This window comes from Pristiophorus japonicus, chromosome 12 (assembly GCF_044704955.1).
Source record: "Pristiophorus japonicus isolate sPriJap1 chromosome 12, sPriJap1.hap1, whole genome shotgun sequence".
NCBI lineage: Eukaryota > Metazoa > Chordata > Chondrichthyes > Pristiophoridae > Pristiophorus > Pristiophorus japonicus.
The window spans coordinates 31,552,930-31,566,746 of NC_091988.1; the positions used below are offsets into that span (position 1 = coordinate 31,552,930).

Below are 13,817 nucleotides of genomic sequence, written 5' to 3' on the forward strand. Positions count from 1 at the left end.
TTTCCCTTTGGTCCATGAGTGTTCCAGTAAGTGTGGTGTATCAGTGAATGTGCTTCTGTCACATTGCAAATACTACAGTGAGTTTGTTACTAGTTTATAACGGCCCATAATTTTCTCTGCATTTATTCAGAATAAACAGATTCATACTTAAAGTATGCTGTTCTGTGGAAATTACTTTAGTCAGCCACTATCTTTGTACCGTATTCGTTCAGCTTCACAAATCATTCCCCAAACTATTTCTACCAGAAATCTTTTCCAATGTATTAATTTCAGTAGGCTTCTAAGGATTCTAAGTGATTAAAATATTAACATTTGCATTGATGAGAACTGAACTGGTCTCCCCCTTTCCTAAAAGCATCATGACCCATGATGGGGTGCAGTTCCATAGGTACGAGCAACCTTCCAGTATCGCACTCAAATGTTATTCATTATGTATGAGTGTGGATTGTGAGCACTGATAGGTTTTTCAATCGCTGGCAATATCACAGCTGATAAGAAATATTAAGGGGAAGAAGTCACTGGTGGGCATAGTCTATAGGTCCCCTAACAGTAGCTACACTGTTGGACAGAGTATAAATCAAGAAATAATGGAGGCTTGTAAGAAAGGTATGGCAATAATCATGGACAATTTTAATCTTCATATTGATTGGACAAATCAAATTGGCCAAGGTAGCCTTGAGGAAGAGTTCATAGAGTGTATCTGGGATGGTTTCCTTGAACAGTGCATTGTGGAACCAACCAGGGAACAGACTCGCTTAGATCTGGTACTGTGTAATGAGACATGATTAATAAATGATCTCATAGTAAAGAATCCTCTAGGAAAGAGTGATCATAGCAAGTTGCATTTCAAATTCAATTGGAGGGTGAGAAAGTTGGGTCTCAAGCCAGTTTCCTTTCTTAAATAAAGGTGATTACAAAGGCATGAAGGCAGAGTTGGCTAAAGTGAACTGGGAAAATAGATTTAAGGTGTAAGACAGTTGATGAGCAGTGGCAGATATTTAAGGAGATATTTCATAACTCTCAACAAAAATATATTCCAGTGAGAAGGAAAGACTGTAAGAGAAAGGAGTACTATCCGTGGCTAACTAAGGAAGTAAAGGATGGTATCAAAATGAAAACCATGGCATACAATGTAGCCAAGATTAATGGGAGGCCAGAGGATTGGGAATTTTTTTTTTTAAAACACAAGGATGACTTAAAAAAAAATAAAGGGAAAGAACATGGATTATGAGATAAACTAGGAAGAAATATAAAAGCAGATAGTAAGAGCTTCTACAGGTACATAAAAAGGAAGAGGGTAGCTAAAGTAAACGTTGGTCCCTTAGAGGATAAGACTGGTGAATTAATAATGGGGAACAGGGAAATGGCAGAGACTGAACAAATATTTTGTATCGGTATTCACGGTAGAAGACACTAAAAACACTAATCGGTAAAATAATGGAACTAAAGGTGGAAAAGTCCCTGGACCTGATGGCCTGCATCTTAGGATCTTAAAAGAAGTGGCTGCAGAGATAGTGGATGCATTGGTTGCAATCTACCAAAATTCTCGAGTCTGGAGAGGTCCCAGCAGATTGGAAAACTGCAAATGTAACGCCCCTATTTAAAAAAGGAGGCAGATAGAAAGCAGGAAACTATAGACCAGTTAGCCTAACATTTGTCATTGGGAAAATGCTGGAGTCTATTATTAAGGAATCAGTAACAGGACATTTGGAAAATCATAATGTAGTCAAGCAGAGTCAGCATGGTTTTATGAAAGGGAAATCATGTTTGACAAATTTGCTGGAGTTCTTTGAGGATGTAATGAGCAGGGTGGATAAGGGGGAACCAGTGGATGTGGTGTATTTGGATTTCCAGAAGGCATTCGATAAGGTGTCACATAAAAGATTACTGCACAAGATAAAAGCTCACGGGGTTGGGGATAATATATTAGCATGGATAGAAGATTGGGTAACGAACAGAAAACAGAGTGTTGGGATAAATGGGTAATTTTCCGGTTGGCAAACAGTAACTAGTAGGGTGCCAGATGGATCGGTACTGGGCCCTCAACTATTTACAATCTATATTCATGACTTGGATGAAGGGACTGAGTATAATGTAGCCAAATTTGCTGCTGATATGATGATAAAAAGATGGGTGGGAAAGCAAGTTGTGAGGAGGACACACAAAATTTGCAAAGGAATATAGACAGGCTAAGTGAGTGGGCAAACATTTGGCAGATAGCGTATAATGTGGGGAAGTGTGAGATTATCTACTTTGGCAGGAAAAATGAAAAAACAATAAAAAATAAAAATAAATAAATTATAATTTAAATGTAGAGAGATTACAAAATGCTGCAGTATAGAGGGACCTAGGGGTCCTTGTGATGAAACACAAAAGTTAGTATGCAGGTACAGCAAGTAATCAGGAAGGCAAATGGAATGTTGGTCTTTATTGCAAGGGGGATGGAGTATAAAAGCAGGGAAGTGCTGCTACAACTGTACAGGGTATTGGTGAGACCACATCTAGAGTACTGCATACAATTTTGGTCTCCTTATTTAAGGGAGATATACTTGCATTGGACGCAGTTCAGAGAAGGTTCACGAGGTTAATTCTTGAGATGAAGGGGTTGACTTATGATGAAAGGTTGAACAGGTTGAGCCTATACTCATTGGAGTTTAGAAGAATGTGAGGTGATCTTATTGAAAACACATAAGTTACTGAGGGGGCTTGACAATGTAGATGCAGAGAAAATGTTTCCACTCATGCGGGAATCTAGAACTAGGGGGCATAGTTTAAGGGCTTGCTCATTTAGAACTGAGATGAGGAGGAATTTCTTCTCTGAGGGTCGGAAATCTGTGGAATTCTCTGTCCCAGAGAGCTGTGGAGGCTGGATCACCGAATATATTTAAGGTGGAGATAGACAGAGTTTTGAATGATTAGGGAGTTAAAGGGTTATGGGGAGTGGGCAGGGAAGTGGAGCTGAGCCTAAGATCAGATCAGCCATGATCTTATTAAATGGCAGAGCAGGCTCGCGGGGGCCAAATGGCCTACTCCTGCTCCTATTTCTTATGTTCTTATGATTCTGATTTTATGTGGAGACGTTCCAATGGAAGGCACTGGAAAACAATCAGGAGTGGAAGCCTTGGATCTCCTCCACTTAAACCCGGAATTCAGAAGCCAATGTAACACCCACTACTGCCCTGACTGAGGTCAGTTAGCTTAGCACAGAGCAGAAACTGAACTTGGCAGCTTCCTGGTTTGCGATGCATAATGCCAAAACATGGGGTGCATTTATCATTGAGCCATAAGAGGAGCCATAAGAATAAAACATTCAATACCTTTGCTATTACAAACATGAGACTTTTACTGCCTGAGAGATAAATACAGGGACATTTTGCTTTTTGTAAAATGAAACTTTAATTATATTTATTTACTAGTTGCGTATTTAAGTTAAAATGAGTATTTGATGCTATACCTCTAGGTGAGTGAGATGAAGATAGAACTGATGGATCTACAGCCAAAACTGAAAATAGCCAAAGTCGAAAATGCTCATATGATGCAGGTAAGTCCAAAATGAAAATCAGTTTTTCTCACATCGGTGGCTGTATTTTCCTCTGAATAAGCACCTATTTTAGGTTGGCTTTAGGGCTGGTAATGTAGTAAACTGTGGTGGAATTGTCTACTGTCTAACACTACACTTGAATTTTCCTGCCAAAAAATTTACAATCCCTTTAAAAAGCTTGCTGGGAGCCACATTTAAATGAGATCAAGATAGTGTGACTAACACCACTGACCTATTTCCTTGAATTTGCCTCCAATTTAAACCACCACTATATAAATGGTAGTTGGAGTGCCAGTAAAATATCGCTCAGATAGATGCTGCTTGGTAGAGGATGCTTTGTATGCTGCTGAAGGCTGGCGTTTCTTTGCCTGCATAGTGATCTATTTAGTATTTTCGAGGATCTATCAGGAATTATGTTGCAGCTTTTAGTCCATTTAGTAGAAAGTAAAGCATTGGACAGGGGAATAGATTTCCCAATGTTTCCTACACATACAAGCCCACTTAACAAGATTTACAGACTAAGGTTTACAGACTAAGGAGATCTTCCATAGACTACCTGCATGTTATTGTCTCAGATCATAGAATCATAAATTCATAGAACGATACAGCACAGAAGGGGCCCTTCGACTTAATGTGCCTGTGCTATCCAATTAGTCCCACTCCCCTGCTCTTTCCCCATAGCCTTGCATATTTTTTCCCTTCAAGTATTTATCCAATTCCCTTTTGAAACGTACTGTTGAACCTGCCTCCACCACCCTTTCAGGCAGTGCATTCCATTGGTTCTTTTGCCAGTCACGCTAAATCTGTGTCCTCTGGTTACCAGTGCTTATGCCACTGGAAACAGTTTCTCCTTTATGATTTTGAAGACCTCTATCAAATCTTTGCCTCGTAACCTTTTCTGTTCAGGAGAAGAACCCCAGCTTCTCCAATCTCTCTACATAGCTGAAGTCCTTCATCCCTGGTAACATTCGAGTAAATATCTTCTGCACCCTTTCTGAGGCCTTGTCATTCTTCCTAAAGTGTGATGTCAAGAATTGAAAGCAATACTCTTGACTAAGGCCTAACCAGTGTTTTATAAAGGGTTTAGCATAACTTCCTTGCTTTTGTACTCTGCCTGTATGATTAAAGCCAAGGATCCCTGCATTGTTTTAACAGGCATCTCAACTTGTTCTGCCACATTCAAAGATTTGTGTGCATAAACCCCCAGGTCTCTGTTTCTGCCTCTCCTCAGTCTTCCGACCAAAATATATCACTTCACATTTCTCTGCATTAAATTTCATCTGCCATGTGTCTGCCCATTTCTTGGGAAACACTACTGTATACTTCCCTCCAGTCTGAAAGAAAAACAGCTGATCACTGCTACTCTCTGCTTTCTGTCCCTCAGTGAATTTCATATCAACACTACCTCTGACCCTTTAATCCCATGGAGTTCAATTCTGCTAACAAGTCTATTATGCGGTACTTTGTCAAGTGCCTTTTGAAAGTCCATATACAGAACATCAGCCGTGCTACCTGCATCAGCCCACACCATTACTGCCCTCTCTGTTGCTTCATCAAAGAACTCAATCAAGTTAGTCAAATATGATTTGCCTTTAACAAATCTGTGCTGACTTTCATGTATTAGCTCATACTTTTTCTAAATGCCAATTCATTTTGTCCCGGATTGTTGTTCCGGATTTTGCGGTCAGCGGCGAACGAACACCGCCAGTCGTTCATTACATTTGTACGTGCCCACAGACTTTCTTTGGGCTTTTGCTCAAAGACTTGAAGTTATTAAAGAGCAGAAACAACACGGCGCCCTTTACAGGAGATCTGGGGCCTGTGTGAAGCGGACAAGCAACTGTGTGTCTCCTTAACCAATCAGATTGCAGAATCCTTTCTGAGACACACAGGGCTGGATTTTACCAGTCTCTGCGGGTCCCTGATGGGCGACGTCGGTGGCAGGTCCTGGCCTCGCTGTTGGCTCCAGCCCACTGTCCAAAATTATTTTCTCTTGATTGGACTTGTTGAGCCCGCCCAGCACATTTCTCGGCCAATTGAAGGAAACGGGTCTGATGACATAATTTGATGACGCATCATCTTCCCTTCCAATGGGTGGAAGAGACCTCCACATGAGATCAACGCAGTTGGTTGCACTTTGCACAGGAGGACACAAGTAGGGATGTCGTCAGGAGGACCTGGCTGTCATGGCGCAAATATAAGATCATAAGAACGTAATAAATAGAAGCAGGAGTAAGCCATTCAGCTACTCGAGCCTGCTCTGCCATTCAATAGGATCATGGCTGATCATAGACCTCAACTCCATTTTCCTGCCCGATCTCCATATCTCTTGATTTCCCTATACTCCAAAAATCTATTTCAGCCTTGAATATATTCAGAGACTCAGCACCCACAGCCCTCTGGGGCAGATCATTCCAAAGAGTGAAGAAATTCCTCCTCATCTCAGTCTTAAATAGATTACCCCTTATCCAGAGACTGTGCTCCCTAGTTCTAAACACTCCAGCCAGGGGAAACGATTTCTTGACATCTACCCTGTCAATCCCCTTCAGAATTTTGTATGTTTCAATGATCTCACCTTTCATTCTTTTAAATTCCGGAGAGTAAAGGCCCATTCTACATGATCTCTCATCACAGAACAGCCCTCTTATCCCAGGAATCAATCTAGTGAATCAATCTATAGTGCCCCTCTAAGGCAAGTAAATCCTTTGTTAGGCAAGTAGACCAAAACTGTACACAGTACTCCAGGTGTGGTCTCACCAAGGCCCTGTGCAATTAGAGCAAAACTTCCTTACTCTTGTACTCCAACCCTCTTGCGATACAAGCTAACATACCATTTGCCTTCCTAATTGCTTGCTGTACCTGCATATTAACTTTCCGTGATTTGTGTACAAGGACACCCAGATCCTTCTGAATACCAACATTTACTAATATCTCAACTTTAAAAAAATATTCAACTTTTCCATTCTTCTGACCAAAGTGGATCATTTCACAATTCCCTCACCTTACATTTCTCATAAGCCTTCTATTTCTGCCGGCACGGGCCGAAGGTCCTCCTTCTATGTCATAATTTTTCTATGATTCTGCCTAAATTTAATCTCTCTTTCTTCTGTCATCCAGGGAGCTTTAGCTTTGGATGCCTTTTTTTCCCCTCATGTGAATGAGTCTATTCTATACCCGAACCATCTCCTCCTTGAAGGCCTCCCATTGTTCAATTACTGTTTTGCTACCAATTTTTGATTCCAATCCACCTGAGCCAGATCCACTTTCAACTCACTGAAGCTAGCCCGCCTCCAGTTAAGTATTTTTATGCTTGATTGTTAATTGTCCTTTTCCATAACTATTCTAAACCTGATGATATTATGATCACTGTAATGTATTGATGTGGATAGAGAACTGGTTGGCAGACAGGAAGCAAAAAGTGGGAATAAACGGGTCCATTTCAAAATGGGCATAGAAAACAGGTGCAGGAGTAGGCCATTCAGCCCTTCAAGCCTGCACCACCATTCAATATGATCATGGCTTATCATTCATCTCAGTACCCCTTTCCCGCTTTCTCTCCATACCCCTCGATCCCTTTAGCCGTAAGGGCCATATCTAACTCCCTCTTGAAGATATGCAATGAACTGGCATCAACCACTCTCCGGCAGGGAATTCCACAGGTTAACAACTCTCTGAGTGAAGAAGTTTCTCCTCATCTCAGTCCTAAATGGCCTACCCCTTATCCTAAGACTGTGTTCTCTAGTTCTGGACTTCCCCAACATCGGGAGCATTCTTCACGCATCTAACCTGTCCCGTCCTAACCCTTACCTAAGGGTTAAGTCATGACAGGACAGCTTGGACACGTGTTATGCTCCTCCTGTACTATGTGGGAAGTCAGGGACGGTTCCGGTGTCCCTGACGACTAAGTGTGCGGGAAGTGGATCTGCCTCCAGCTCCTGACGGACCGCGTTGCGGAACTGGAGCTGTGGGTGGATTCACTCTGGAGCATGCATGATGCTGAGAATGATGTGAATAGAACATTTAATGAGTTGGTCTTACCGCAGGTAAAGGATCCACAGCCAGATAGGGAATGGAAGACCAACAGGAAGAGCAGTGCAAGGAAGGTAGTGCAGGGGTCCCCTGCGGTCATCCCACTGCAAAACAGATACACCGCTTTGGGTACTATTGAGGGGGGACGACTCATCGGGGAGAGCAGCAGCAGCCAGGTTCATGGCACCATGGCTGGCTCTGCTGCACAGGAGGGCAGGAAAAAGAGTGGGAGAGCGATAGTGATAGGGGATTCGATTGTAAGGAGAATAGATAGGTGATTTTGCGGCTGCAACCAAGACTCCAGGATGGTACATTGCCTCCCTGGTGCAAAGGTCAAGGATGTCTCGGAGCGGGTGCAGGACATTCTGAAAAGGGAGGGTGAACAGCCAGTTGTCGTGGTGCATATAGGTACCAACGATACAGGTAAAAAACGGGATCAGGTCCTACGAGACGAATTTAGGGAGCTAGGAGTTAAATTAAAAAGTAGGACCTCAAAAGTAGTTATCTCAGGATTGCTACCAGTGCCACGTGCTAGTCAGAGTAGGAATCGCAGGATAGCTCAGATGAATACGTGGCTTGAGCAGTGGTGCAGAAGGGAGGGATTCAAATTCCTGGGGCATTGGAACCAGTTCTGGGGGAGGTGGGACCAGTACAAACCGGACAGTCTGCACCTGGGCAAGACCGGAACCAATGTCCTAGCGGGAGTGTTTGCTCGTGCTGTTTGGGAGGAGTTAAACTAATATGGCAGGGGGATGGGAACCTATGCAGGGAGACAGATGGAAATAAAATGAAGACAAAAGCAAAAGATAGAAAGGAGAATAGTAAAAATGGAGGGCAGAGAAACCCAAAGCAAAAAACAAAAAGGGCCACTTTACAGCAGAATTCCAAAGGGTCAAAGTGTGTTTAAAAAGACAAGCCTGAAGGCTCTTTACCTCAATGCGAGGAGTATTCGGAATAAGGTGGACGAATTAACTGCGCAGATAGCAGTTAACGGATACGATGTGATTGGCATCACGGAAACATGGCTCCAGAGTGACCAAGCCTGAGAACTCAACATCCAAGGGGATTCAGCATTTAGGAAGGATGGACAGAAAGGAAAAGGAGGCCGGGTGGCGTTGCTGGTTAAAGAGGAAATTAATGCAATTGTAAGGAAGGACATTAGCTTGGATAATGTGGAATCGGTATGGTGGAGCTACGGAATACGAAAGGGCAGAAAACGCTAGTGGGAGTTGTGTACAGGCCACCAAATAGTAGTAGTGAGGTTGGGGACAGCATCAAACAAGAAATAAGGGATGTGTGCAATAAAGGTACAGCAGTTATCATGGGCGACTTTAATCTACATATTGATTGGGCTAACCTAACTGGTAGCAATGCGGTGGAGGAGGATTTCCTGGAGTGTATTAGGGATGGTTTTCTAGACCAATATGTCGAGGAACCAACCAAAGAGCTGGCCATCCTAGACTGGGTGATGTGTAATGAGAAGGGACTAATTAGCAATCTTGTTGTGCGAGGCCCCTTGGGGAAGAGTGACCATAATATGGTAGAATTCTTTATTAAGATGGAGAGTGACACAGTTAATTCAGAAACTAGGGTCCTGAACTTAAGGAAAGCTAACTTTGATGGTATGGGGTGCGAATTGGCTAGATTAGACTGGCAAATGATACTTAAAGGGTTGATGGGGGATAGGCAAGGGCAAACCTTTAAAGATCATATGGACGAACTCCAACAATTGTACATCCCTGTCTGGAGTAAAAATAAAACGGGGAAGGTGGCTCAACTGTGGCTAACAAGGGAAATTAAGGATAGTGTTAAATCCAAGGAAGAGGCATACAAATTAGCCAGAAAAAGTAGCAAGCCGGAGGACTGGGAGAAATTTAGAATACAGCAGAGGAGGACAAAGGGTTTAATTAAGAGGTGAAAAATAAAGTACGAGAGGAAGCTTGCCGGAAACATAAAAAATGACTGCAAAAGCTTCTATAGATATGTGAAGAGAAAAAGATTAGTGAAGACAAACGTAGGTCCCTTGCAGTCAGATTCGGGTGAATTTATAATGGGGAACAAAGAAATGACAGACCAATTGAACAAGTACTTTGATTCTGTCTTCACAAAGGAAGACACAAATAACCTTCCGGATGTACTAGGGGACCAAAGATCTAGTGAGAAGGAGGAACTGAAGGATATCCTTATTAGGTGGGAAATTGTGTTAGAGAAATTGATGGGATTAAAGGTCAATAAATCCCCAGGGCCTGATGGTCTACATCCCAGAGTACTTAAGGAAGTGGCCCTAGAAATAGTGGATGCATTGGTGATAATTTTCCAACAGTCTATCGACTCTGGATCAGTTCCTATGGACTGGAGGGTTGCTAATGTAACACCACTTTTTTAAAAAAGGAGGAAGAGGGAAAACGGGTAATTATGGACCAGTTAGCCTGACATCAGTAGCGGGGAAAATGTTGGAATCAATCATTAAGGATGAAATAGCAGCGCATTTGGAAAGCAGTGATAGGATTGGTCTAAGTCAGCATGGACTTATGAAGGGGAAATCATGCTTGACAAATCTTCTGGAATTTTTTGAGGATGTAACTCGTAGAGTGGACAGGGAAGAACCAGTGGATGTGGTGTATTTGGACTTTCAAAAGGGTTTTGACAAGGTCCCACACAAGAGATTGGTGTGCAAAATTAAAGCACATGGTATTGGGGGTAATGTACTGACGCGGATAGAGAACTGGTTGGCAGACAGGAAGCAGAGAGTTGGGATAAATGGGTCCTTTTCAGAATGGCAGGCAGTGACTAGTGGAGTGCCGCAGGGCTCACTGCTGGGACCCCAGCTCTTTACAATATACATTAATGATTTAGATAATGGAATTGAGTGTAATATCTCCAAGTTTGCAGATGACACTAAACTGGGTGGCGGTGTGAGCTGTGAGGAGGATGCTAAGAGGCTGCAGGGTGATTTGGACAGGTTAGGCGAGTGGGCAAATACATGGCAGATGCAGTATAATGTGGATAAATGTGAGGTTATCCACTTTGGTGGCAGAATATTATCTGAATGGTGGCAGATTAGGAAAAGGGGAGGTGCAGCGAGACCTGGAATCACTGGTGAACCTTCGCTGCACTCCCTCAATAGCAAGAATGTCCTTCCTCAGATTCGGAGACCAAAACTGAACACAATATTCCAAGTGAGGCCTCACCAAGGCCCTGTACAATTGCAATAAGATCTCCCTGCTCCTATACTCAAATCCCCTAGCTATGAAGGCCAACATGGCATTTGCCTTTTTCACCGCCTGCTGTACCTGCATGCCAACTTTCAATGACTGATGAACCATGTCACCCAGGTCTCGTTGCACCCTTCCTTTTCCTAATCTGCCACCATTCAGATAATATTCTGCCTTTGTGTTTTTGCCACCAAAGTGGATGACCTCACATTTATCCACATTATACTGCATCTGCCATGCATTTGCTCACTCACCTAACCTGTCCAAGTCACCCTGCAGCCTCTTAGCATCCTCCTCACAGCTCACACCACCACCCAGTTTAGTGTCATCTGCAAACTTGGAGATATTACACTCAATTCCTTCATCCAAATCATTAATGTATATTGTAAAGAGCTGGGGCCCCAGCACTGAGCCCTGCGGCACTCCACTATTCACTGCCTCCCATTCCAAAAAGGACCCGTTTATCCCGACTCTCTGCTTCCTGTCAGCCAACCAATTCTCTATCCATGCCAGTACATTACCCCCAATACCATGTGCTTTGATTTTGCACACCAATCTCTTATGTGGGACCTTGTCAAAACCCTTTTGAAAGTCCAAATACACCACATCCACTGGTTCTCCCCTGTCCACTCTACGAGTTACATCCTCAAAAAATTCCAGAAGATTTGTCAAGCATGATTTCCCTTTCACAAATCCATGCTGACTTGGACCAATCCTATCATTGCTTTCCAAATGCGCTGCTATTTCATCCTTAATAATTGATTCGAACATTTTCCCCACTACTGATGTCAGGCTAACCGGTCTATAATTACCCGTTTTCTCTCTCCCTCCTTTTTCAAAAAGTGGTGTTACATTAGCTAACCTCCAGTCCATAGGAACTGATCCAGAGTCGATAGACTGTTGGAAAATGATCACCAATGTATCCACTATTTCTAGGGCCACCTCCTTAAGTACTCTGGGATGCAGACAATCAGACCCCGGGGATTTATCGGCTTTCAATCCAATCAGTTTCCCCAATACAATTTCCCGCCTAATAAGGATATCCTTCAGTTCCTCCTTTTTCACTAGACCCTCGGTCGTTTGTGTCTTCCTTCGTGAAGACAGAACCAAAGTAATTGTTCAATTGGTCTGCCATTTGTTTGTTCCCCATTACTAATTCACCTGTGTTCGACTGCAAGGAACCTATGTTTGTCTTCACTAATCTTTTTCTCTTCACATATCTATAGAAGCTTTTGCGGTCAGTTTTTATGTTCCCAGCAAGCTTCCTCTCGTACTCTATTTTCCCCCTCCTAATTAAACCGTTTGTCCTCCTCTGCTGAATTCTAAATTTCTCCCAGTCCTCAGCTTTGCTGCTTTTTCTGGCCAATTTATATGCCTCTTCCTTGGATCTAATACTATCCTTAATTTCCCTTGTTAGCCACGGTTGAGCCACCTTCCCTGTTCTATTTTTACTGCAGTCAGGGATGTACAACTGATGAAGTTCATCCATGTGATCTATAAATGTTTGCCATTGCCTATCCACCGTCAACCCTTTTAAGTATCATTTGCCAGTCTATTCTAGCCAATTCACACCTCATGCTGGGACCCCAGCTATTTACAATATACATAAATGATTTAGATGAAGGAATTGAATGTAATATCTCCAAGTTTGTGGTTGACACTAAGCTGGCTGGCAGTGTGAGCTGTGAGGAGGATGCTAAAAGGCTGCAGGGTGACTTTGGTCAGGTTAGGTGAATGGGCAAATGCATGGCAGATGCAGTATAATGTGGATAAATGTGAGGTTATCCACTTTGGTGGCAAAAACCGGAAAGCGGATTATTATCTGAAAGGGGAGGTGCAACGAGACCTGGGTGTCATGGTACATCAGTCATTGAAAGTTGGCATGCAGGTACAGCAGGCGGTGAAGAAGGCAAATGGCATGCTGGCCTTTATAGCGAGAGGATTTGAGTATAGGAGCAGGGAGGTCTTACTGCAGTTGTACAAGGCCTTGGTGAGACCACACCTTGAGTATTGTGTGCAATTTTGGTCTCCTAATCTGAGGAAGGACATGCTTGCTATTGAGGGAATGCAGCGAAGGTTCACCAGACTAATTCCCGGGATGGCAGGACTGACATATGAAGAAAGACTGGATCGGCTAGGCTTATACTCACTGGAATTTAGAAGAATGAGAGGGGATCTCATAGAAACATATAAAATTATGACGGGACTGGACAGGTTACATGCAGGAAGAATATTCTGATGTTGGGGAAGTCCAAAACCAGGAGTCACAGTCTAAGGATAAGGGATAAGCCATATAGGACCGAGATGAGGAGAAACTTTTTCACCCAGAGAGTGGTGAACCTATGGAATTCTCTACCACAGAAAGTTGTCGAGTCCAGTTCGTTAGATATATTCAAGAGGGAGTTAGATGTGGCCCTTACGGCTAAGGGGATCAGCGGGTATGGAGAGAAGGCGGGAGTGGGGTACTGAAGTTGCATGATCAGCCATGATCATATTGAATGGCGGTGCAGGCTCGAAGGGCCGAATGGCCTGCTCCTGCACCTATTTTTTATGTTTCTATGTTCCCCAAATGCTCCACCATTAAAGGACATAAGAAATAGAAGCAGGAGTAGGCCATTGGCCCCTCGAGCCTGCTCCGCCATTTAATAAAATCATGGCTGATCTGATCATGGACTCAGCTCCACTTCCCTGCCCGCTCTCCATAACCCTTCACTCCTTTATCATTGCAAAATCTGTCTATCTTCACCTTAAATATATTCAATGACCCAGCTTCCACAGCTCTCTGGGGCAGAGAATGCCACAGATTTACAACCCTCTGAGAGAAGAAATTCCTCCTCATCTCGGTTTTAAATGGGCGACCCCTTATTCTTAGTTCTAGTTTGTCCCACAAGTGGAAACATCCTCTCTGCATCTACCTTGTTGATCCCCCTTAGTATCTTATATGTTTCAATAAGATCACCTCTCATTCTTCTAAACTTCAATGAGTATAGACCCAACCTGCTCAACCTTTCTTCATAAGTCAACCCTTTCAT

General features: G+C 43.1%; 1 protein-coding gene across 2 annotated transcripts in view; it reads left to right on the forward strand.

Moving 5' to 3' along the window:
• The window catches only part of dnah12 (dynein, axonemal, heavy chain 12), a 393,315-nt gene that overhangs the window by 276,066 nt on the left and 103,432 nt on the right, over positions 1-13,817 (forward strand). For both annotated transcript variants that reach the window (XM_070895275.1, XM_070895274.1), the window contains one exon: positions 3,461-3,541. In XM_070895275.1, coding sequence (XP_070751376.1) covers positions 3,461-3,541 — 81 coding nt within the window. The remainder of the gene's footprint in view (positions 1-3,460; positions 3,542-13,817) is intronic.